The sequence below is a fragment of the Neoarius graeffei genome, chromosome 10, assembly GCF_027579695.1.
Source record: "Neoarius graeffei isolate fNeoGra1 chromosome 10, fNeoGra1.pri, whole genome shotgun sequence".
Classification (NCBI taxonomy): domain Eukaryota; kingdom Metazoa; phylum Chordata; class Actinopteri; order Siluriformes; family Ariidae; genus Neoarius; species Neoarius graeffei.
Window position 1 is genome coordinate 85,283,256 of NC_083578.1, and position 27,204 is coordinate 85,310,459.

Consider the following 27,204-nt stretch of genomic DNA (forward strand, 5'->3'; position numbering starts at 1 on the left):
CACTTGCAAGTCAAGGATACTACTACTACTACTACTACTAATAATAATAATAAGTAGAAAGCTCCTGAGTGAGCGTAACAATTTGCGCCAGCATTGCTAATGCGAATTAATAAAAACAAATACAAAAATGTTCTGCTTTGTTGAGTGGAACGTTTATAATGATTACACATTGATTGTTTATTTTACACAAGCATGTTTATGAAGGGTGCCAATAATTCTTCATAGCTTTGCTGTGCTCCAAATGGAAAGTTCTTGCATTTATTTGTGCTCTTGACTACAAAAAAGGGCGGCATGGTGGTGTAGTGGTTAGCGCTGTCGCCTCACAGCAAGAAGGTCCTGGGTTCGAGCCCCGTGGCCGGCGAGGGCCTTTCTGTGCGGAGTTTGCATGTTCTCCCCGTGTCCGCGTGGGTTTCCTCCGGGTGCTCCGGTTTCCCCCACAGTCCAAAGACATGCAGGTTAGGTTAACTGGTGACTCTAAATTGAGCGTAGGTGTGAATGTGAGTGTGAATGGTTGTCTGTGTCTATGTGTCAGCCCTGTGATGACCTGGCGACTTGTCCAGGGTGTACCCCGCCTTTCGCCCGTAGTCAGCTGGGATAGGCTCCAGCTTGCCTGCGACCCTGTAGAACAGGATAAAGCGGCTAGAGATAATGAGATGAGACGAGATGAGAGACTACAAAAAAAAAAAAAAATCTTCCAAAAAGCTGATTAGTCCTGGTGGGCGTGGCCTGAACTAACCAGTGGTGCTGGCTGGTGGTTAATTTAGCATCATTAGTGTCTTCTCTCTCTTACCCACACACTTTCACAGCAAATCCCAATGTTTTGATTGTTGCTGATGTGCTCAGAGACGTTTGTTTTGTTTTTAAAAATGCAGGTTTCTCCATTGCTCTCAACTTTATCCAGTCTTGTGAGAAAATGTAAGAGACAGAGAGAAATGAAGGAATGAATGTGCAGAACATGTGCCTGATGCTGTATGGAGGATCTTCTAGAAAGAATCTTTTCCCTCAGTGGGATTTCTTTATCCCCAGATGATCATCTTTCTTCCTGTCAGAATCTTTCTGTCTGTGTTTTGTGTGTGTGAGTGAGAGATTGGTGGCTCACAGACATGATTTTGTGTGTATTTGCAGTGCGTGTCCAGAGGAGCAGCCAGCGTCAGTGGGAATCTGGTGTGAACTACCTCAGTGCCCCTGCACCCACCCACAGCAAAACCCCATCAACCTGGAGCAACACCACCCCTTCACCCTCCCGCTGCACACGTGAGTGCACCATCATGCATACATGTGTGCACATGTAATGTAAATAATGAACACTACCTGATTCACAACTTCTGACCAATACCCCCCTCACCAAAACACTAACAATTCCTAGTTTTTTAAATTATCTGAAACAACTTTACTGAGTAAACAGAACATGATCTGATCTGCAGCATCAGGCAGCTCGTCTCAGACATCAGGCTTTCACAGCGCTAAGAGCGGTTCTGTGTATCCAAGCCCAAACCCCTGCAGTACTCTGCCTTCGTACCCCTCGAGCCCACGCAGCACCGCCAGCAGGAGGAAACCCAGGAGAGCCGAGCACAAGAGCTCATGTAAGAGAACAGTCTCTCGCTTTGTTCCTTTCTTTTTCTTTATGTACAATGATACAGTTGTTCCAGATCCTCAATATGGTGTGTGCAATGTGATACACTGATCTAATCCCCAAGAAATATCAAAAAACGTGGATATGGAATTCTGTTGTTCATGTCGGCCTCTGGTCTGATTTTTCTCTCTCTGGTCTGATCTATTTCCTTCTGTTTCTTTCCTGTCTGATCACTCTCTGGTTGGTCTCTCTCTCCCTCTCCTCTACTTCTGGTCTGATCTCTTTCCTGCCTGATCTCTTTCCTTCTGTTTCTTTCCTGTCTGATCACTCTCTGGTCTGATCTATTTCTGGCATTGTCTGATCTCTTCTGTTTTTTTTCCTGTCTGATCTTGATCGCTCTCTTTCTCTCTCTGGTCTGAGCTCTTTCTAGTATTGTCTAATCTCTTCTGGGTTTTTTTTTATATAAACTGTCTGATCTTTCCTTCTGTTTCTTTCCTGTCTGATCACTCTCTGGTTGGTCTCCCTCTCCTCTACCTCTGGTCTGATCTCTTTCCTGCCTGATCTCTTTCCTTCTGTTTCTTTCCTGTCTGATCTATTTCTGGCATTGTCTGATCTCTTCTGTTTTCTTTCCTGTCTGATCTTGATCGCTCTCTTTCTGTCTCTGGTCTGAGCTCTTTCTGGTATTGTCTAATCTCTTCTGGGTTTTTTTTAATATAAACTGTCTGATCTTTCCTTCTGTTTCTTTCCTGTCTGATCTATTTCTGGTATTGTCTGATCTCTTCTGGTTTCTTTCCTGTCTGATCTTGATCGCTCTCTTTCTCTCTCTGGTCTGAGCTCTTTCTGGTATTGTCTAATCTCTTCTGGTTTTTTTAATATACTGTCTGATCTTTCCTTCTGTTTCTTTCCTGTCTGATCACTTTCTGGTCTCTTCTATCTTTTGGTCTTATCTCTATTCTTTCTCTGGTTTCATCTGATCCCTATCTCATCGACTCATTCTCTTTGTCCTCTGATCTCTATCTCTCATCTCATCACTCCTTTTGGTATATTTATCTCTCACTGGTTTGTTTGTGTTTTCTTCTATGGTCTTTCTCTCTCCCTGGGGTCTGATCTCTCTTTGGTCTCATCTGACCTCTCTCTTGGCTCTTTTTTTTTTCTTCTGAACTTGTCTTTCTTTCTCTGATCTGTCGGTTCTTTCTTTCTGCTGCATCATCAGTGTCCCTCTCCAGCACGGTGGGTGTTGGTGGTCAGGTGGTGCACATTGAGAATAACGAGGTGGTGCTGAGAGGAGACCCGCTCACGGGCTTCGGCCTGCAGCTCCAGGGAGGAGTGTTTGCCACAGAGCCTCTGTCTGCACCCGCCTGTATCCGGTTCATAGAGCCAGACTCACCTGCTGAAAGGTGCGTGTGTGCGTGCACACCTGTGCTTACATGCGACGTTTTATAAATCAATAAGAACTGAAGCACGGTTCAGATATTTTTAATGTGAGTGGTGAGCAAGATTTTGAAACTCGCCATGTTTGATCATCTTCCAGAGCTTCCACGCTCTGAAGGAAACTTTTGAAGGTGTGCTAATTGGTAGATCAGTTTAAACACCATAAATATTGCACTACTTGTATATCCTACACTTAGGAGATTAGCTCCATTTTTCCCTCAGAAGTTCACTGTATGTGAGATGGAGTGAAATGCGAAACGAGCTATAATGAAGGCACCATCAGCCTCCAGAACTGGTTCAGTGCTCCTTGACGCTGAAGCTGTTCCCTCAGTTGGTGCTGTGATGGTGGAGAGCGACACAATTTTCTTAACATGTCGCTTGAAAACCTCCTAGTTCTTCAGGGTTCAGTTCTGGTGACTGTGACACATGATCTACATTGGTTTGACGAGAACAAAAATATTCAGCTAGAGCTTGTGAATGGGGTGGAGTCATCCTGGATATGACCACGCCCTTTAGGATAGAAATGTTTCATCATAGGATAAATGTGATCAGAGAGGAATTGCAGTGATGCTTTCATCTAAGGGGGTGAGCAGAGCCAAACGATGCCAGCAAAATAAATAAATGCCCCCTCCATGCACGCATAAAACAGGACAATTTTATATATAAATATATAATTTAAACATCACCAAAGTACCATCTGTTGAATTAAGAGTTTGACAGCACTATGGTATAAAGGTTTTGAGATGAGACTTTTTTTTTTCTTCATAATTCCTTTTTTTTCCTTCTTTTCAGTTTGTGTATGTAGAGAGAGAGAGAGAGAACCCATTATTCATCACGCAGTTCTTTTGTAGGTGTGGAGTGCTGCAGGTTGGAGACAGAATCTTGTCTATAAATGGAATCCCAACTGATGATGGAACGCTCGAGGAGGCCAATCAGCTTCTTCGAGATGCCGCACTGTCCAATCAGGTCACTCTAGAAGTCGAGTTTGATGTTGCAGGTAACCTGAATGATATTGCAGCACATCTTGCGTCAAACACAAAGCAGTAGAAGTGTATATCTCTCCAATGTGTGCTACGATACATGATTGATAACCAGATATACTGTATGAAAAATGTTTTAAGCCACCAGATATTTCATATAATTTAGATTCTGAGGTGATGTGTCGCATGCGATGTAATTCTGTATTGTGAAAATAGTTTCATTTTTATTATAAATAAATGTTGGGGGAGAAGTAGGTCATTGAGACTTACAGGTGTAGAAGCCACGCCTTCTTTTTATAAGACTGACAGGCATAGAAGTTTTTTTTTGTTTGTTTTTATCTGTAACCGCTTATCCCATGTGGGGTTGCGGGGAGCAAGCTGGAGCCTATCCCAGCTGACCATGGGCGAGAGGCAGGGTACACCCTGGACAAGTCGCCAGCTCATCACAGGGCTGACGGACACAAACAACCATTCACACTCACGGTCAATTTAGAGCCACCAATTAACCTAACCTGCATATCTTTGGACTGTGGGAGGAAACCCACGCAGACACGGGGAGAACATGCAAAGAAAGGCCCTTGTCAGCCTCTGGGCTCGAACCCAGAACCTTGGCATGGAAGTAGCACCTCCTTTTGGTAAGACTGGCAGGCATAGGAGCCATACCTTCACTGAGACTGTTGGGTGCAGAGGCCACGCCTCCTTATTTGGACTGACAGGCAGAGCGAACCCCAAGCGACAACCTCCACTGCTTAAAAGTGAAACCTGTGCAGAAGTGCTAAAAACCTGCAGTTCCTCAAATGGCTACTTGAGGCTGACTCCAAAAGCGAGTCAGTTTCCATAGATTCCCGTGTTAAAATGTCCAACTTTACAGCGAAAATAAAAATGTTTACAGCCTGGTACAGAAAAACGGTTTCGGTCTCTATAGCTAGTTTCCCCCTTCATGACAACTGTACGGGGAGTGCAAAAAAATATATAATTCAACAGTTTGTATGACTCCAATACAATTTATTTATGCATAATTAGGGGCGGGCTGATTTGAGTGACCGCTGGGTTTGTCTTCTTGTTAGCTGCTAGCTGTCATTACCTCAGGAAATTAAAATTTATGGAGCCTTGCCTATCTTCATCGAAGAGCTTTTCCAAGCAAACACAACTTTTACACACCTACTACACCTGCAATTTACTTTTTAATTAGTTTGTACTTGCATTTCAATATTTTTAGCAAGCTAGCTATTAACCAAGCTAACCTTAGTTATCTAAGTCTCAAGGGGAAATATCATTGCTAATGTTTTAATTAACAATTATGGTTACATGCCTGGGTTTTTCTCATCTCATTATCTCTAGCCACTTTATCCTTCTACAGGGTCGCAGGCAAGCTGGAGCCTATCCCAGCTGACTACGGGCGAAAGGCGGGGTACACCCTGGACAAGTCGCCAGGTCATCACAGGGCTGACACATAGACACAGACAGCCATTCACACTCACATTCACACCTACGCTCAATTTAGAGTCACCAGTTAACCTAACCTGCATGTCTTTGGACTGTGGGGGAAACCGGAGCACCCGGAGGAAACCCACGCGGACACGGGGAGAACATGCAAACTCCACACAGAAAGGCCCTCGCCGGCCACGGGGCTCGAACCCAGACCTTCTTGCTGTGAGGCGACAGCGCTAACCACTACACCACCATGCCGCCTGCCTGGGTTTTTATTTTATTTTTTTTGGCTTGCTTAAACCGGCTGTTGAGATTCTGGTCTGTATCTTATGGAGCAGCTTCTTTTACTTTAGCCAGTAGCTTGTTGGCTAGCTAATTAGCTTCAATGTTAGTAGGCATGTTCCAGCCATACTATTCCAGAGGCCAGGTTTCACTATCCCCGCCCCTTTCTTCTTTTATGGACTAGCTGGGAGTTATGCGGAGTCAGGCGCTGCCCAGATGGCGCTGCCAAGATGACGCCCATAGCCTCCTTATTTGAGCTTCAAACCCGCTCTTCAGAAATCCTATGAGTGACCTTCACAGAGGCTTGGTCCGTTATTTTTAGTCTATGGCAAATCCTAAATGAAGAGGCAGCACGAGAGAAAGAAAGTCGCAAAAAACTTAATTTGTCAATGTTTTTTAAATGGTAGTCTGTTATTTAGAAATGAGATACGGGTGTAGTGTTGGACAGATGTTACGGTTGCGATTACGTCCTAGCTTTTACCCAATACCTGGTTTTGACACACAATCTGTACTAAACTGTGTAGTATTGTGACTTTCCGGTATTAATGCCTTAAATCAGAACATCAACAGAACATCACTGTGATTTTATTTGTATACTTCCTTTGCCAGAATCTGTAATCCCGAGCAGTGGTACGTTTCACGTGAAGCTGCCCAAGAGGCGTGGGGTGGAGGTGGGCATTACTATCAGTGGTAAGTAGTAACCAAGAGGTGGCGCTGTTGCTTAGTAATGCACAGAATCTACCATCGCGTTCTCCATTGGCCAATGTAGAATACAATTTCTAATTTCTGTTAATTGTAAATCGCAGCCAGTAAGAAGCCAGGCCGGCCTCTGATCATCTCTGAGATAAAGAGAGGGAGTATCGCTCACAGGTAAATTCACCATGAAGCAACGTTTACGTGTCTTTCATGCAATTTAACACTCCTCTGGAGAGCTGAGAATATAAAATATTTGATCTATGCTGTGCATGCATACTGTATGGCATGTGTGTGCACAGAACAGGTACACTGGAGCCTGGTGATCGTTTGCTAGGTATAGACAATGTAAAACTCGAGAACTGTGAAATTGACGAGGCGATGGAGGTCCTCCAGCAGGCTGAGGACATGGTCCGACTGCGCATTCAGAAAGATGAGGACAACTTGGGTGTGTGTCGTATTCACAAAGGGTTTTCTGATAAAAGCACATGGACCAACATCATGGTTACAGAGCCTTGCACAAGTATTCACCCCTCTCTTTGTTGTTTCTCTGGTTAATGCCTTCCTAACTCAGTCTTGACAGTTAGTGGGCAACCTCATCTAGGTAGAGTTGTGGTTATGCCATAAAGGGCTCCTGGATGTGTTTTTAATCTAATTTCTGATGGCAGATGTGCACAATGTAGTGGTATGACAACAAGGGAAGTGAATCCTTATACAATCTCAACTTTTATGCTACTATCTATACCAATCAGCTATAAAGTTAAAAACACTGACAGATCATGAATAACATTGATTAGATCATGACAATGGCACCTGTCAAGGGGTGGGATATATTAGGCACCAAGAGAACAGCCAGTTCTCAAAGTTGAGGTGTTGGAAGCAGGAAAAATGGGCAAGTGAGAAACTTTGACAAGGGCCAAATTGTGACGGCAATATGACTGGGTCTGAGCATCTCCAAAATGGCACATCTTGTAGGGTGTTCCTGGTATGGAGTGTTTAGTACCTACCAAAAGTGGTCCAAGGATCCAAAGGACAACTGGCGACAGGGTCATGGGTGTCGAAGGCTCATTGATTCGCATGGGTCACCAAGGCTAGCCAATATGGTCCAATCCCACGAAAGAACTTCTGTAACTTTTTTTTCAGCAGTTTGTGCTACAGGAGCTCTTCTGTGGGATTGGACCATATGGGCTCGCTTTCAAGCCTCATGCAAATCAATGAGCCTTTGACACCCATGACCCTGTCGCTGGTTCACCGGTTGTCCTTTGGGTCCTTGGGCCACTTTTGGTAGGTACTAACCACTGCATGCTGGGAACACCCCACAAGATGTACCATTTTGGAGATCATCAGACCCAGCCATCACAATTTGGCCCTTGTCAAAGTCGCTTGCATTTGCCCACTTTTCCTGTTTTCAACACATCAACTTCAAGAGCTGAATGTTCCCTTGTCTTGCTGCCTAATGTATCCCACCCACTGACAGGTCTCATTGTATTGAGAGAATCAATGTTCTTCACGTCACCTGTCAGTGGCTTTAATATTATAGCTGATTTGGTGTACTGTACATCTCCTCCAGTCAAGGCAGGGTACAGTGGTGCTTGAAAGTTTGTGAACCCTTTAGAATTTTCTATATTTCTGCATAAATAGGACCTAAAACATCATCTGATTTTCACACAAGTCCTAAAAGTAGATAAAGAAAACCCAGTTAAACAAATGAGACAAAAATATTATACTTGGTCATTTATTTATTGAGGAAAATGATCCAATATTACATATCTGTGAGTGGCAAAAGTATGTGAACCTCTAGGATTAGCAGTTAATTTGAAGGTGAAATTAGAGTCAGGTGTTTTCAGTCAATGAGACAACAATCAGGTGTGAGTGGGCACCCTGTTTTATTTAAAGAACAGGGATCTATCAAAGTCTGATCTTCACAACACGTTTGTGGAAGTGTATCATGGCACCAACAAAGGAGATTTCTGAGGACCTCAGAAAAAGCGTTGTTGATGCTCATCAGGCTGGAAAAGTTTACAAAACCATCTCTAAAGAGTTTGGACTCCACCAATCCACAGTCAGACAGACTGTGTACAAATGGAGGAAATTCAAGACCATTGTTACCCTCCCCAGGAGTGGTCGACCAACAAAGATCACTCCAAGATAAAGGCGTGTAATAGTCGGCGAGGTCACAAAGGACCACAGGGGAACTTCTAAGCAACTGAAGGCCTCTCTCACATTGGCTAATGTTCATGGGTCCACCATCAGGAGAACACTGAACAACAATGGTGTGCATGGCAGGGTTACAAGGAGAAAGACACTGCTCTCCAAAAAGAACATTGCTGCTCATCTGCAGTTTGCTAAGATCACGTGGACAAGCCAGAATGCTATTGGAAAAATGTTTTGTGGATAGATGAGACCAAAGTAGAACTTTTTGGTTTAAATGAGAAGCGTTATGTTTGGAGAAAGGAAAACACTGCATTCCAGCATAAGAACCTTATCCCATCTGTGAAACATGGCGGTGGTAGTATCATGGTTTGGGACTGTTTTGCTGAATCTGGGCCAGGACAGCTTGCCATCATTGATGGAACAATGAATTCTGAATTATACCAGCGAATTCTAAAGAAAAACGTCAGGACATCTGTCCATGAACTGAATCTCAAGAGAAAGTGGGTCATGCAGGAAGACAACGACCCTAAGCACACAAGTTGTTCTACCAAAGAATGGTTAAAGAAGAATAAAGTTAATGTTTTGGAATGGCCAAGTCAAAGTCCTGACCTTAATCCAATCGAAATGCTGTGGAAGGACCTGAAGCCAGCAGTTCATGGGAGGAAACCCACCAACATCCCAGAGTTGAAGCTGTTCTGTACGGAGGAACGGGCTAAAATTCCTCCAAGCCGGTGTGCAGGACTGATCAACAGTTATCGGAAACATTTAGTTGCAGTTATTGCTGCACAAGGGGGTCACACCAGATACTGAAAGCAAAGGTTCACATACTTTTGCCACTCACAGATATGTAATATTGGATCATTTTCCTCAATAAATAAATGACCAAGTATAATATTTTTATCTCGTTTGTTTAACTGGGTTCTCTTTATCTACTTTTAGGACTTGTGTGAAAATCTGATGATGTTTAAGGTCATATTTTTGCAGAAATATAGAAAATTCTAAAGGGTTCACAAACTTTCAAGCACCACTGTAAATACTTTTGCAAGGCACTGTATAATGTTGTCCCTGTTTTTCTGTCACTTGTAGCTGTTTTATGATGATCATATACAGTAAGTTTTGCACTGATGGCTTGTGTGTGCTGTAGACGAGCTGGAGTCATCCGGCTCTGTGATTTTCACTGTGGAGCTGAAGAGACATGGAGGTCCTCTGGGAATCACCATTTCTGGCACTGAGGAGCCCTTTAACCCCATCCTTATCTCCAGTCTGACCCGTAACGGTCTCGCACACAGGTATACACATGCGGACGTGCCTGAAGGGAAACTGCTACTTCTGTTGAAATTTATATTCCTTCTGTACTGTGTGTCTGTCAACAAAACTGGAATGCCTTCTGGGACTGTGCTTTTTCCATTAGCTGCTGAATTTAATATTAAAGGTTCCAGTTGTGTGGATTTTGGGACTTGATCAATATTGTTAACACAAGAAGTTGGTGGTACTTGGGGTACAGGTCTAGCAGTGCCAAGCCAACATTTGTAAAGTATGTTTTTCTTCACAAAAACAGTGAGTTTTGGTGTTCCTTCAGCGAGGAGTCTGATCTGCTGGGTAACCAAAGAGACAATCAGACAAAGGAGCAAAGTTAATCCAAGCACTTCTTCCACATTTACTTTTTGTTTGTTTTAAAACTGGCATTCCATCCTCTAGCTGAGCCTTCTAGCTAATTACATGGTTTTTATCCCCCACCACAAAGTGTGCAGGGGGATATAGGAATGGAGTCCGTCCTTCCGTCCGTTTCAACCTGGACAAGTTTTCTTAGAAACCTACATAAGCTACCTCAGTGAAACTTTGCATGCTCATATTACTATTCATGATCCAAGTTGAGTTTCAAAATAATTTACAAGAAATTATTTTCCGAGTTATGGCTCTTGATTTGTTATTGGACTTTGGACTCGATCGGGGCAAGTTTTCTCAAACTACATAAGTTACATCAATGAAACTTTGCGTGCTCGTACTACTGAAAAAAGCTGGGTAGTGTTTTATGAAGGTGCCATAGCACTTACGACATAAGCCCATTGCTTTAATATTGACTTATAAGGACGCAAGTGTTGAGATCTTCATAAGATGCTCGTGGTGGGGGATAGTGATGACCAGGTCTTGTTAATTATTTTTTTTGTGGAGGTAAAACTGTTGGCTGTGTGTGTGATGCCCTGCTATCTACTCTGGATGTGAAGTGAGAACACACTCGTGTTCCTCAGAAACCAAACTAGAACTTGGCTTAAACATCTGTTGGTTCCTGTTTGGGACTGTCTGTTTTAAAATAAACAATAAAAAGGTTATTGCTATGGAAGCCAAATCTTAAGGGTGTATGCATGCGCAGGACCGGGGCTCTTCATGTTGGTGACCGTGTGTTGGCCATTAATCATGTGAGTCTAAAGGGGAAGCCGCTGAGTGAAGCCATCCATCTGCTGCAGACTGCTGGAGATGCTGTGACACTCAAGATCAAAAAACGAACTGAGCGTGAGTCTAGCACGTGCACACACTAGCATGTTTACACAAGGTGTTCTCATATAAGCAAGTGGATGCATGTGTATAGGTTACTGAGATCTTGATCAATCCTGCATGGCCTAATATCTCTCTCTCTCTCTCTCTCTCTCTCTCTCTCTCTCTCAGCTGTGTTCGAGTCAGACTCTGGCAGCCCCCTGAGGGCGAGAGCTTGTCTGAGTGACACTGAAGACAACCACTCTGATTCGCTCAGGCGATGTAAACGATCTGGTCTTCGTCAACCAGCCACGCCCCCCAGCCTGGACTTGGCCATGGACTTGTGGGATGGCTCCGCCCACAATGCCAAATATGGGGGTCAAGGTGAGGGACGAGCATTGATGATGATCTGATCTGATCTCATTATCTCTAGCCGCTTTATCCTGTTCTACAGGGTCGCAGGCAAGCTGGAGTCTATCCCAGCTGACTACAGGCGAAAGGCGGGGTACACCCTGGACAAGTCGCCAGGTCATCACAGGGCTGACACATAGACACAGACAACCATTCACATTCACACCTACGCTCAATTTAGAGTCACCAGTTAACCTAACCTGCATGTCTTTGGGCTGTGGGGGAAACCGGAGCACCCGGAGGAAACCCACGCGGACACAGGGAGAACATGCAAACTCCACACAGAAAGGCCCTCGCCAGCCACGGGGCTCGAACCCGGACCTTCTTGCTGTGAGGCGACAGCGCTAACCACTACACCACCGTGCCGCCCACGCATTGATGATGATAAATGAAATAAAGCTGAGTATGGTGTTGGGTGTGCTAAGAACAAAATAAAGTAACTTTTAAATATAGATGTTGAGATGTGCAGGTTTTGTTTTTATCAGGGTGACCCCCCCCCCCCCCCCATCTTTCATTTTTTTTTAAAAATGGCTATGCATTTAAACTTTTTTTAATTCATATTTAGTACTATGAAATTAATTTAATTGTTTAATGCATGGTATACCTTTTTTAATTGTATACTGTATAATTTAATCATAAATAGATTTGTGTAAAATTTGCAATTTAAAAAAAATGGAAAAACAAGGGAATAAACAAGTTGTATATTTGTTAAAATAATTTGATTTATAAATGTTTGTTTTTTTTAAGTACACTGCCATTTTATCTTTCATTACTTTTTTTTTAATTAAAAAAAAAGGCCCATCATGAGGGGGGAGGGTGTGTGTGTGTGTGTGTGTGTGTGTGTGTGTGTGTTTAAATATATATAATTTGCATAGCAGTTTCCTCATTTCCAATATAATCAATCAATTGTAGTGTCTCTCCTCCACCTGCATGTCCAGGGGCCTACATCCATCGGACGTCTGATCTGACCGTCCACCCTAATGAGTGGAGACCAACTAATCAAAGGAGCCCACTGGCCTCCAGAAGACACGCCCACCAAGCTGCAGTGCAAGATGGGAAATTGGTAGAGGAAGACAAGAAATACCATGGGTAAGATTACACAATTTAAGCAAAAATAAATTATTTAGCTGCTATTTTAATGTTGGTTTTTAGACCTCATACGTCCTCCTCCCTGTACTGAGATCTGAGGAAAATCTAGACCGTCATCATCTTGTTGTGTGCAGTATTAATTACTTGCTTGTTTACAGTTCTGGTCTGTTTACTGTCTCTCGGGCCCTCATCTGCTCTGTGTTTTCAGTCTCCCAGTTAAACCAAACATGACAGGACAAGAATAAAGCCATAAATAAACACTTGGTTATTTTACCCCTTTGGGAAGTACCAGTGTACTTGGAGTTTTTATAGAAAACACAGCGTTGTTTGTTTATCACGAGCCGTCATTTACCTTCGAGCACTTTCATTCATTCGTACCTTCCAAGTACTGCTACTTACAAATCATGTGGGTCTTTTTTTTTTCTTATACTGCTTTAAATTTTCTTGTGAAATGGGTACAAAGTGTCCTTGACCAGCATGTCATTCAGTGATCAATTAATTTCAACATGTAAATACTTCGATACATTTAAGCATGGACACTTCACCTCCGACTCATGACCATGAAGAGTAAAGAGAATAAATTTTTACTATTTTGGCAGTTTTTTTTTTTTTTTAAACTACAGGAATCCTAGGGATTACTTTTTGGTAGGAATTTTAATAATTTTAGTTGGAAAATCAAAGTGCAGCAGCTGAACAAACATTTACAGTAAGAGCTCGTAGTCATGTGATGCAAGACTAGGTGAATTTATGAACAGGTTTGGTTGAAGGAAAGAAAGAAAAAAAGTCTTGTAAGCCTTACGTGTCGGGGTTTTAATGAAGATGGAATTTACACAATGTTTAACTTTCCCAAATATAGTCACTCGGAAATGATACTACAATTATAAGGGTATAAAAGTGTTGTTAAACAAAACTCTATTACAGTGTTCTACAGTACATAGACACTACTTATGTGTGTAGAAAGTAATAACAAGCCAGTGAGGGAGGGTGAAGGTCGGCACCTGCTTACTGAAGCAAAATGTCGTTTCCACATGCTTTTTATGCTATTTCTTTTGCATTTACGTTTACTCCATTGTGGTTAACAATTTTATCCAAAGCAGCAGTTAAGATGTATTCTGCAACTGAGTAATCTGGTTCAACACTAGCAGCTTGGTGACGTTTGGGATTTGAACTTGCATCTTTCTAGTTCATCGTCCAATACGCTAACCACTTTACCCTGTTATGCCAGGATCAGACTACATGATATTTTTGTCTTTCACAATGACACATTAGACAATCATAGTACCAGAGTTTTGCTGTCTTGGTCAAGAGGCTGGCAACGCTCCAAGTTTGACCCTAACCAATCATCATTCAGGTCCTTGCATGGATCAGCGAGGAAGGTCAAGAAATTATCAATCATGGCTATCAAGGAGCATGTCACAGGAGTTATCAAACTAGGTGAGAAAATACATGGAGGATATTGCATGGTTGCATAAAGAGATGAAGTTTGTCTTCAAGTGGTGAACAGATCACAAGTGAGTGAGGCGAACAGGTGAAAATATTTTCAAAGCAAGAAGATAAACTTCATATCTTTATCACTGTGTAATGTTCTTTTATATTATATGGACACGTCCACACAAAAAGCAAGTTAATCAATTTTAATTTTGAATCGATTCGCCATTTTCACAACGCGCATCTAGTCAGCGGAAAAACAATGGGAGTGACGTCATCAGAGTGAAATATCGGGAATTATTATACAAACAGGCGGCACGGTGGTGTAGTGGTTAGTGCTGTTGCCTCACAGCAAGAAGGTCCGGGTTCGAGCCCTGTGGCCGGTGAGGGCCTTTCTGTGCGGAGTTTGCATGTTCTCCCCGTGTCCGCGTGGGTTTCCTCCGGGTGCTCCGGTTTCCCCCACAGTCCAAAGACATGCAGGTTAGGTTAACTGGTGACTCTAAATTGACCGTAGGTGTGAGTGTGAATGGTTGTCTGTGTCTATGTGTCAGCCCTGTGATGACCTGGCGACTTGTCCAGGGTGTACCCCGCCTTTCGCCCGTAGTCAGCTGGGATAGGCTCCAGCTTGCCTGCGACCCTGTAGAACAGGATAAAGCGGCTAGGGATAATGAGATGAGATTATACAAACAGGATGCTGTTTTGATGGAATAAAGACGTGTTCTAGCGGGTTTCATTCATTTGGTTTGATGGCATACAATATTGTTAGCATATCACTTATCCTATGTGTATTACATCACTCTACCCAATGGAGAATGAGCATTGAATATGGTTTGCGATATTGCATGGTTGTCAAGACGTATCACACGTCAGAGATGTAAAATTTCGTCATTAGCAAGTGAGCGACTGATGATTTGTACGTGAACATGGCTGCCAGGTTTGCTTCGTTAAATATGGAAGATTTTGAAAGAGAAAGATGCATTGAACACCCAAAAGGAATGTGTACTTTTTTATTTATTTTTTTATTATTATTATAATATTGGCTGGCTTTTTTTCATGGTCTATCAGATATATTCCATTCAGCTACTTGTCTTCAACTCGTTCAGTATCATGCTAGCTGAATGGAATATATCTGATATACCACTCAACGCCAGCCAATATTATTTAAATATGTTGCTCATATCTGCGATGCATTTCATCTGAAAAATGTGAGTTTTTCAGCACAAGAAGATAAACTTCATATCTTCAAGCCACCATGTGATTTTTCTTATTATATCGACACCTTCACAAACAAAGTCCCCAAATTTATCAAAGCAATTCATCGATTTCCTCACGAGTGACCTTGGAGATTTGTCATGGTTTTGTTCTCGATATCCCGGATGGAGCTCGGATAAAGAAATACGAGTGGCGTATTTCCCAGTAAAACACTCATGTCCAGATAATATAAATTCTGACACGCTTGACTTTTCGTCAGGGTTTCGTGGAGTGTCCCAGATGCCCTACAAGGCCTGTTCATCATTCTCGATGTTTGTATTCGGCCCCAGTGCTGGAAATTTGTCTGTTACAATCGGGCTGAATTCATGTCATCTGACCCCCAACATTTACTGCAAAAGATCACTTTCTAAGATGTTTGAGCCTTAGGGAATGTCCTGTGGTACTCTGACCGACTAACTTTCTGGGAATTGATTTTTGCTCTTCTGGTGAACATGCTGATGTTAACCGCATGGATCTGCTCTGATCATTATCTGATTATTTTGCACCAAAATAAGCGTACACAATTTTCCACTTACTCCAAGTCAGCAAAGATATGTGTTTTGTGTCTGACGTTTAGTTTTGCACTGAAGCGACCAGGTTTATGAAGCGAACATGTTAAAGAAGTCTCTTTGCCGCAAAAATATTTTTCATAAATGCACGACTACATCTGTGTAGCCATCGGCGACTATCGTAGAAATGATTAAGTATTAATGAACGCGTTAATGCAGTATAAACCTGGGATTTGTCTTGGAGGTGGAACTAGTGTCAGAGCTGCTATTATTATTTTAAAGTGAACACCTTCTGACCAATCAGGATCGAGAATTCGACAGCACTGTGGTATAATGAAACATAACCACAGTGTCAACGTCATGATAAATTATTTATTATAATTCCAGAAATTAGTTTTCTACTGTTTTTTTGTATCATAATTGTAAACTGTATGAACATCTTAGATTTTTTTTTTTTTAAATCACAGTTGAATTAAAACATCAAGCACACTTTTTTTTATTAAATGCAACACTACGTTTTCGCTGGTGGTTTGTTTAAAAAAAAAAAAACTAGATGCATATTCTGTATTCTAGAAATGTCTTGAAAGATCATGACGTTTTCATCATATCTCCCACCCGTTTCAGACACAAACACGTTTTTTGCAGAGTCATTTGAGATTAGTGGAAAATTGTAGCCTGTGTTTCATTTTCCTCTTAATTCTTTTTTCTGTGCCAGAGGATGTGAATATGAATATTGAATACCAGTACGTGGCACAGAAACGCAATCTTTTCTTCTTTGTTTCCTCCTGTCTGTGCTTCTGTTTCTCTCTTTCTCAGGTGTTCTGTCCTTCATCCGCCTTACTAATCACCCACGGCTCTGCGGCATCATCCTTTTCTATCGCTTCTGTTTTTCCAAAACGTTGGCCATGGCATCTTCAGCCGTGTGTGTGTGTGCGCGCGTGCGTGTGTTCATACAGCATAATCTTACATATTCTCCTCATGCTGTAGAGTGTATTGGAGATTTTACAGCAACTTTACAGTAGATGGTGCTACAGTGTGTAGGAGAGAGAGAGAGAGAGAGAGAGGGGGGCAGGGAAGGAAGGACAGAACTCCATCTTGTGCACCAGGACTTGCATTACCCAGGATGCTTTGCATTGATGCAGATCCGTTAGCCCCATGCGTTGCCGTGGCAACACTGATACCCAGGAGAGCTACTGGTCGCAAGCCCTGCAGGACCTGGAGACGTGCGGCCAATCAGAAATTCTCAGAGAGCTGGAGGTAAACAGTCAGTCATAACGTTCATGGTGAGACTGCCAAGCTACCTCGACTGTTTTTATTTACACTGCTAAACAAGTTCAATGGAATAACACTTGAATGAATATTAATATGCGATATTGTAATATTGTGTTCGTTAACTTAAATGATTTCTTTTAAAAGGAGGAAAATAAAAAATATAAATTAATATAATTACTTAAATTAATTAATAAACAAATGATTAACACAATAAATTAATGGTATTATGTATTTTTATTTATATTTTGTGTATTAATTTTACTAGTAATGACTGTTCAACAAAGCAAAATTTGACAAATTAAATGTAACATATATTATTAAATATCCTCATTTTGAAAATATAGCTCTTTATTTTTCTCAGATTTTGATTTATTCATTTTCCAAATTGATTATACCTTCCAGGCCACCATGATGTCAGGCAGCACGCTGAGTTTTGGGGACGAGAGCGAGGTCTGTAACGACGGTGAACTCAAACCTCCAGCACTGGAACTGAAGCAGTGCTGGGATTGCTGCACAGAAACCGAGCTAAATGACTCGAACACCACCGTGCCCTTAGAGCTACATAAGGTATAAACGACTCGATTGCTGATTTTATCCTTTCACCTAAACAAAACGGTGCAAAAACAACACCACTGGTAAAATCGACTGAGCTAATAGACTAATGCATCTCATGAGTACTGAAAGACCGTGTCATCTTCTATAAAAATCTTAAAGCGAAGTCACACAAACTCGCTGATGTTGTTTAGGACACAGTGCAACTTACTGTTGTTTATAAACATGAACATAACTCTACATAAACCCATATAACTCTAACATGATGGTGGTGGCCATCTTGGTCAATTGGTTCCTTATTAAATTTCCTTATTTGGTATCTTTGCATCTCTTATGGTTTCACTTAAATTTCTGAATACAGACTCTTCTTGAGTATTTTACAAAATGATTATTCAGCCCAACAGTGTATTTGAACAGTATTGGAAATTATACATACAGGACACTTTTTTTTTTTTTTTTTTTTTTTGGATGGAATAAAAACGTGTTCTATTCCCTTCTAGCGGGTTTCATTCATTTGGTTTGATAGCATGCAATATTGTTAGCATATCACTTATCTTGCGTGTATTATGTCGCTCTACCCAATGGAGAATGAGCGTTGAATATGGTTTACAATATTGCAGGGTTATCAAGACATGACGTCACACATTGGAGACGTAAAACCTCGGCGCTAGTGAGTGAGCGACTGGGACAGTTTGTAAACAAGCATGGCAGCCAGGTTTGCTTCGTTAAATACAGGAGATTTTGAGAGAATTTTGAAGGAGAAAGACGCGTTGAACACCTGAAAGGAAAGCATATGAATGATATTGGCTGGCTTTTTTTTCATGGTATATCACAGGGCAGATTCTACCATAACAGAGGCCAGTTAAGTCCCATCTCCTTAAATTGCTGAATTGATTATTTTGATAATTCTATTAAATTTTTCTAGTAGCATTTGGGGTCTTGGACATTCACAGTAAATTTTAGGACAGTAGTCCTGGTAACTAATTAATAAAAGCCTGACATGACAGACATGCTAAATGACAATAGAAACACATCGGTTTCTCTCATCAAAATCTGACAGACAAACTAACGTCTACATCATATTCTGACAGACGCTCTAGATGACAATAGCAACAAAACTGTTTCTTGCATTATTAATCTGACAAATTTAATAATAATATTAAATACCTCATCACTAGAACCAAATAATAAAATAAAATATTGAAATAAAAGAGAATTTATTTTCAAAATTGAAATATCAACAATAATTGTCAGAACAGTGACGATAGACACGACTGTGTCACTTTCGCGGGGAAATAACACATTGAAATGGCCTGTCGGCTGAAAGGGTCGCAAGTGGCTCTGATTTATCTCAACTTACGATAGTTTTCCTCCAGAAAAATTTAAATATGAATGCACAAATATATTCTCAATGTTTCTATCGTCAAAAATTTCTATCGTCAGGATAGCTGACTGAAAATCTTACCTTGATTTATTTGATGAAATCTAGCTGTCAGAACTCCAAGTCTTGCCCGGAAGTAAATGTCTGCTGTCACAAAAATCACGCGCAGTAGAATTTCCTCTTTGCGTCAGTCAACATGTGCGTGGTGAGGGCTTGAATTTTGCTATCATCAGGTGCATTTGACTGACAGACTGATGATAGCATTTTTTAAAAATAACTGTGGGCTTTTCGTCGTGAACGAAATAGTTTTTTCGCTGTTAATCTATTTCAACTCTATCTGTTGACACCCAAAAATGATAAAGCCTGCTTCCACACGATAACTACCAAAGATCCATAATGGCCGAGTCTGTCGTCAGGTCATCTGACAGAAATTCACTGACGATAGCAACAGGGATAATGAAAGGGATTTTTAAAATGGGAGTCATGTCTGTCAGATATGTCAAAGAAATGGAACTTTTATTCTTTAAAAATCTTTTATTGATATACTCAGTGTATTTTTAAATGACGTGCTGTTTTAGAAGACCAAATACCATATTTTCAATCTTGAAAATATTACCTCACTGAAAAAAAGGACAAGAAAAATTTCTTATTTTGTGGGCAAGTGATTAATGGATCCAGTTATGGTAGAATCTGCCATAGCTGAATGGAAGATATCTGATGCATCACAAAAAAAAAAAAAGCCAGCCAATATTATTGAAAACTTTGTATGAGGTATGTATATTAACCTCGTAGCTAACTACATTCCCACGAGACATTTTGGCTTGGTTTAACATTTGTGCTCCGTTTGCTACAAAATAAAAGATGTTCAGTTGGCTTTCGGAATCCTAGTCACTTTAACACTTAAAAACCCAACATGGTGGGGTTTTTAATTTTTATTTATTTATTTATTTAAATTCATGCTAGTTACTAGCCACATCGTCCTGATGGTAAGAGGTGGATGAACTACAAACCGCCTTGATGTGTATATATCAATTTTTCTCTCTCTCTCAGATCTGTGTGTTGAAGGATAAAGAGAGCCTGGATTTTGGCTTCAGTGTGTCTGATGGCTTACTGGAGAAGGGTGTGTTTGTGAACATGATCCGTCCAGATGGTCCTGCAGATCAGGCAGGGTTACAGCCATACGACCGCATTCTTCAGGTAAAGAACCACCTTGACGTTTCTCAGGATTACTTGGTTGTTAGAAAACTTGGATTAAAGCTAAGGGACGTCATTTTTATTAGAAGCATTTTTTTGTTTATTGAAATTCTCTTTACGTTCCAGCAGCAATGGGGGGGGGAGTCAAATACTCTGATGATAAAGAGAAAAAAAATCCATCATCTGTGGCAGTCACAGGACTGAAAAAAAAAAAAAAAAAAACCCGTCCAATTATTTCATTCAGTCCGAATGAAATTATTGGATGGCCGGCCTACCTGCGCTCACACTTCTTGTGAATGCATTGCATGTGACCGGAGTCTCCACAAGGCGAGGCAGATGTGTTGCTAAAGCTAGCGAGCATTTTGACAGCTTTGAGGACTGACCATAGCGACGTGCATTATGATAATGTTGGGGGTGGGTTTATTTTTAATAAATAGCTGGGTTTCACGTGACGTCACATCCACCTCATTAGTTATTCAAAACTTTAGCTGGTGGTCTACCAAAGCTCAGTTGACAAATCGTTTGTACGGAGAAGGTGCATCACTCGCGTAAAAAATGCCTTATGCTTGCGTTGTTTTAGGTTGTTCAAATTGATCAAACCGTGAAACTGATAGTTTCTTCAGGGTTCCCCGTGAACTAAAGGGTGAACGAACACAGGATTTCACAAAAAGACGTGGAGAAAGGTGGCTTTCGAACCCCTCCGTGAAATCGAAGGGAGTCGAGTCAAAGCATGCTCGAGTTTGCAGTGATCACTTGGTCAAAGGTTTGTGTTTTTCCAAGTACTTTTCTTGCTATGTTATTTTACGGTACCTTTTTTTTTTAAGTCACAAAGCGTTAAAGTCCCCAGCTGTTTTTGTTTACTCCTCACAGTCCATATGCATGAAGGTCGCGACAAAATTCTTCCCCAGCCATACAGTTACAATGCGCCGTGATCACTTCTCCGTCTTGTTTAACTAAGCTCCAGGTCTTTAAAGGGGTTTCTGATGATCTTTGTGAATTATTTTAGCTGAGAGATAAGAGCCAACACAAGTCAGAATCAAGCCAACTGTTCTTTATTTACACTTCAATTTGCAGCGCTTTGTTGTAAAGACGCGAACGAAAAGCTTAAAATACTTACATGGGCAAAAACAGTCTAAGATTCATTCGGCAGCGACTTGATCCCGAGGTCCTTTACCCAGCCAGGTACAAAAAAAAAGTTGTAAGCCTCCATACTCTTCCACGCTTTCATCTATTTTTGCAGTGTAGAAGGACGTCTGCAACACCAGATAGTCGAGTTCCCAGACATCTCGAACTGAAGGGTAGTTTTCGAGATCATACTGTATGACAAATCCTTCTTTCCCCAGACTGTAGGGGTCGATTCCATTGCACATAGCAATCTTCTGAATATATCTAAAGCCAGCGGTGGCTTCTAGATTACGAGCGTACTCTGATTAACTTATCAGTAGTTGTTTGCACTATGGCAGCCATTTTGCTTTTCTAGACCACCAGCTGTTTTACTGGAAATGAAATCGCTAAGAAGTCACATGACTGAAACCCAAGAATATATGTGAATGAGACATGTAGTTGGAGATGATGATGATGACTCACTACACTCCTCCCTGCAACACACATTCTCTTGTGGACTTGTCCTCCAGCAGTAGTCAGGTGGTGCGCGTTCATGTGTCTTTGGCTGAAGCCTATAGAGGCCCCTGTCTGTCTATGTTTAAGAGCTCGAGCATGTTTAAGAATGGTAACGGTGCCACTGCGTACTGACTATATAAGTGCCATGTTGCATAACCTCAGAGTGTGATGTAATCCTCCATAGTGGAGTGATCTAGCACGCTGGCCAGGAAAGGAACCGATTTTGCAACATCAGTTCGAGTCTTGGTGTCAGTGTATTTCTGAGCGGCCTTTTTTTTTTTTTTTTTTTTTTTTCTATTTATGCACCGTAGCTTCTATCTCCCAATCAGACAAAGATTGAGCTCGGAACAGACCTGCACAGGTCTCTAGTTTAAGGGAGTGGTTTTGGAGGGAGAGGGGGTGGGTTTTAATTGGATGCTTTCAGAATCGAGCTTACTCGTGCTGGTTTCTCCAAAATGATCTACCCTAGCTTTAATAGTCTGCTTTTTGTTTGGTGTGGGGTTGCACAAAACGCAGTTCTTTTGCATTTATAGCTGTTTTGATCATGATAAAAACGATGCTGGGGTGTGTACACCGAGTACTACAGGGGATGTGAATATTCTCTCCTCGCACATGGACGTTTTGGACCATATGTGATACCTAGGCGAGTAATTTTCATGCATTTTGTTTTTGCTGCAAAAAAAACACGATAAAACTTGAGTCAGATGTTCAGAAACCTAAACTGTGTTTTTTCAGCATTCAGACTGGAGGGGGGATTTCTTTTCTACTTGTATGGGGAGAGGAAAGTGATATTTGAGCTGTGTGTTTGAACACAACCTGTGTCTCTCCATCTTAGGTGAATCATGTTCGCACGCGAGACTTTGACTGCTGCTTAGCTGTTCCTCTGATTACCGAGGCAGGAGATCAGCTTCAGCTTGTTATCAGCAGGAACCCTCTCGTACAGGCTCCTCAGTGGTCCCCTGAAGACAGTCAGGACCCCTCGGACATACTTCCTACTGTCAGTGTCCACAGCCCCAAAAAGACAGAACTCGGGCCTGAGATGGTGCCACTGAGCGGCGGTTTACTGTAGAAGAAAGGAGTCTTTCTCTCTTTCTCACATGCGCACACTTCCTTTTTTTTTTTTTTTTAAATTCACTTCTGACACAGTTTAAACCACTTTCACACATCATTAAAAGTTTTAACGAAGTGTTTTCACTCTGTTTCCATGACACTGTTTTTCAAAAAAAAAAAGTTAATCAAGTATTCACTCACACACTTGTTTTTGTTACTTCTATGCACAACTCTACACTTTTTGTTCATGGGTCCATTTTAATTTTAGACTGTTTTAGGTTCACACACACCTGCGCGCACACGTACACACTTGCATACTTACAAACTCACAAAACTTGGTTTATAGTGTTCTGGAACATTTTAAGATGGTTATAAAGAATATGATGCACAAAGAAAGAGACGACAGATACACGCTTACCTTGAACATTTTTAGAAAGACCGGTTCATTAGCGGCTCATGTTTTTAAAAAAATTAGTGTTTGTTTTCCTGCTGACTTTTACACACTCTCTGAATTGGTGTTTTGTTTTAATGGCTGAATGATTTTAAGGTGCAGCTTTAATGTGTAAAACGGATCTCTGTATATCTTGTTTCCTGTTTTGAGTTAAAGTTGGCTTGACGGATTTCGATAAAACCTTGACTGAGACTAAAATTGTTTTTAAAATTTAAGATTAATATGTATATGGAGAACTGTGTGTACTGTAAAGAACACTGTCCAGAGTGACACGGCTGTGCGTTCTCATGAGAAATTAAGGCTTTGATCACGTCTGGTCATTTTCTACCTGAGTAACTTGTATGATGAGTCTGTTAAAGTGTGAGATTTAGTTTTAACTGTACCTCCTTTTTTAAAAAAAAAAAAAAAAAAAGACAAATTTCCTGGGTCGGTGGTTTTACCCACATTCCTTTACGGTTCTGTATGCTGTGTTGTAAGTGTCTGGGTGCAATAACTGATAACGTGACTGTGTGAATGAATGCTTTTTATTATTGGATGCAAAAAATTTCCTTTTTTTTTTTTTAAACAAAATAAATGAGATGTTTTATTGGTGCTAGATCTCCGTAATGAGGGAAGACTGAGGCAGAAGGTCATGCTGCTAATCGGACCCTTGTTTTGAGCTAAAGTCCAGTGTGAATGAACGCTAGACGTTTTGGAAAAAGTATGAAAATTCAATATTTTAAATAATATTGGCTGGCTTTTTCATGGTATATCAGATATATTCCATTCAGTTAGCATAAGATTGAACAAGTCAGAGACGAATAGCTGAATGAATATACCAAGAAAAATGCCATTATTATAATACGTACACATTTGATGGAACAATTTATAGATTTTACAAAAAGTTAAGAATAGGGGTAACTTACCAATATTGAATGTTGATTCTGACCGAATGTAAGTCAATGTTCTGTCAATGCAATGTCCATGGACCAAGTTAAAGTTCTACCAATAAAAATGGTACAAGTCCAAAAAGCCTGAATAACAACCCAACTTGTATATAGCCAGGTCGATGGTTCAAAGTTACTTTTGGTCGTAATTAATTGTTCCATTGCAGTTGTTCAAAACAAAAGGGCTTTGCTGAGTGAAATCCACGAGTGAAGTCTTCTTGTAAAAGTCTCCATCACTTTTCCTCACCTCCAAGTAGAACTTTAACAATATTTCCGCTATTGCTCTCTTTTCCAGTTTTTCGATGTCCGTTGGTCTGTTTTTTTTTTTTTTCTCTTGTAAATATGTGTGAAGAATATCCAGTGAAGTTTTGGTAGCCTTTCGGGTGTTCAGCACGTCTTTCACTTTCAAAATTCTCTCTAAATCTTCCACTTTTAATGAAGCAAACCTCGCAGCCATGTTTTTGTACAAATTGTCTCAATCCTGCGCTAGCGCACAAGTTTTACATCTCCAATGTGTCTCTCTTCCAGTTTTTCAATGTCCATTGGTATGTTCTTCTCTTGTAAATATGCGTGAAGACTATCTAATGAAATTTTGGTAGCCTTTCAGGTGTTCAGCGCATCTTTTTAGTTTCAGTTTTCAGATTATTTATTTAGTGCTTAAACCTAGCACTGGATCTCTGTCTCCCTCCCGGCCGCCAAAGAAATGATTGTGTGCATGCACAGCAGAAAAGTTTTGTCATTGGATCTTTGCATCAGCTCCGATGTGTGATGTGTTGTCAATATTATAACAATATTGCACGCTCATTCTCCATTGGGGAGAGTGGCGTAATACACAGAGGATAAGTGATATGATAATATTGCATGCCATCAATAAACCCACTAGAAGGGAATAGAATACTTGTTTTAATTCTATGGGAAAAGTGGCCTGTATGTACAGTATAATATTTCCTGATCTCACTCCCAGTGTTTTCCCTGCTGACTAGACGCACGCTGTCAAAATGGCAAACTGGTTTAAAATGAAAATTATTTTGATTAACTCGAATCTTTTTTTGTGGATGTGTCCATATAATATAAAGAACATTACATGGTGGGGTTATATCTCAGCCTGATATAAAGCTTATCTCGTGTCAAAAAATATTTTCACTCACTCGTGGATATATATATATATATATATATTCAGTACTCGAAAATAAACACATCTTTGCACAACTATGTAATATCCTGTAGAGCTCCTAAATTTAACTTTTATAAAATGTTAGTGAGATTAGCTACATAGCATTTCGAATCACAATCATTTGTATTATATACGGATGAGTTAACGGTTAACTAAATAAAGTTTGAGGGTTTTTTGTTAATGTTAGCTAGCTAGCAAAGTTAAGGTGCAAAATATTTTTGATTGTGACTCAAAGATTAATTAAACAGAAAAGTTGACATTTGTTGGTTGCATAAATATTCAATCCCTTGAGTTAATATTGTCTAAAAACCATCTGCAAAATTGCAAATGCAGCTGCAGCCCATCTGGGATACGTCTCCTGCCAGCTTTGCACATCTGGATCCTGATATTTTTTGCCCATTCTTCTTGGTAAAATTGCTCAAGCTTTGTGATAGTGATTGTTGGCAAACAGCAATGTTCATGCCTCGTCATGGATTCTCGATTAAGCCTTGACTGGACACAAGTGCACTTGGCTTTGACCTTTTCTTATGTAGCTTTAACAGTGTGTTTAGTCAGTCAGTATGTTTTACATGCACATTAATATTCCATTGTTATTCCGAATATAATGATATTCAGAATTTGATATGGGTCATGTAAGCATTATTCCAAATTTAGCATTTTTGGATTAAAAAAATGTGGGCTATGTTGATATTTGGATTTTAGGAGCATTCTTTGGACAGTGTTGACTATGCATAGCTACATGTAAACAGGAATATTAGCAGAATATCCATTTTTATCAGCCATGTAAACAGCTTAGTAGGAATATTATAATCAGTTTTTTATAATGACAAAAACTGGAATATTTTGTCAGAGTGTCCTCTTGTAGACTGGAACTGGGGTTCTTCTATGATTGTCCTGTATTTAGCTCCACCCATCTTGACCAGTTTCCCAGTCCCTGCTGATGAAAAGCAGCCCCACGACATGATGCTATCGCCACCATGCTTCACTGTAGGGATTGTATTCTCAGCCTGATGAGCAGTGTTGGGTTTCTGATAAATGTGCCACTTTGTGCCAAGACCAAAAACATGCCTTTTGGCAAACTTCAAATGGAATTTTATATGTTTTTTTTTTTATTTCCCAATCATGGCATTCTTCTCTCGCTGCTCTTCTATAAAGCCCAGGTTTGTTCAGTGTGGAGCTCTGTGGTTGTCCTGAGAACAACTTTTTCCATCCGAGCTATGCGTTTCTTCAGCTTCTTCAGAGTTACTTGGCATATTGTCAGACCAAAAGGCATTTTATAATAAATAGGCTTTTTTGGACATGTACTGTATGTGTCTATAATAAATGTCTTGGCTAGAAGTTTAACTCTATATACATAAGGAAAATGTATTATTGGATGCAAATTTTATCCACAGCTCTAGCCATTTTTCCTCACACAAAATCGTGACGTTTTCTAAAAGTGTGTCGTCTTCAAATTTCTATTTTTATTCCAACCTTTGTAGTGAATTCCAGCATGACACAACTTGCGATCCTGCTGGTTCCTATTGACCCTGATGTGCTTCTGCTTCTCTCTTTTCAGTCCACCCAGCTTCCTCATGCATTCTTAATCTTCATTTTTCTTCACCTGCTTTAATTGAAGTGCTCCTGTGCGTCAGAGTCATTTAGGTAATGACCGGAGGAGGCAGCCTGTGGGACCGGGACCCAGGAGCGCTGACATGTTTGCCTGTGTTTAGCTCAATTAGTTCAATGTGCCATCATAACCCACAGCCTGTTCTGAGAATTCAACTCGCTATGAAACTCGCTATGTTTAGGCTGAAGGTTGGTTCAGGGAGCAGGACTGTGGTGGGAGCTAAACTTTGGATGAACTGAACTTTAAAAACTAGAGTTAGAAGAAGGTGAAA

At 40.7% G+C, this 27,204-nt stretch overlaps 1 protein-coding gene across 1 annotated transcript in view; it reads left to right on the forward strand.

The window, feature by feature from the left end:
• The window catches only part of grip2a (glutamate receptor interacting protein 2a), an 85,084-nt gene extending 62,292 nt beyond the window's left edge, over positions 1-22,792 (forward strand). Inside the window, 16 exon segments of the mRNA XM_060930920.1 lie at positions 1,126-1,260; positions 1,425-1,583; positions 2,787-2,970; positions 3,856-4,001; positions 6,307-6,387; positions 6,504-6,567; positions 6,693-6,838; positions 9,689-9,833; positions 10,916-11,055; positions 11,209-11,451; positions 11,832-11,837; positions 12,366-12,516; positions 16,847-16,961; positions 17,379-17,543; positions 19,960-20,106; positions 22,559-22,792. Coding sequence (XP_060786903.1) covers positions 1,126-1,260; positions 1,425-1,583; positions 2,787-2,970; positions 3,856-4,001; positions 6,307-6,387; positions 6,504-6,567; positions 6,693-6,838; positions 9,689-9,833; positions 10,916-11,055; positions 11,209-11,451; positions 11,832-11,837; positions 12,366-12,516; positions 16,847-16,961; positions 17,379-17,543; positions 19,960-20,106; positions 22,559-22,792 — 2,261 coding nt within the window.
• The last annotated feature ends 4,412 nt before the right edge of the window (positions 22,793-27,204 follow it).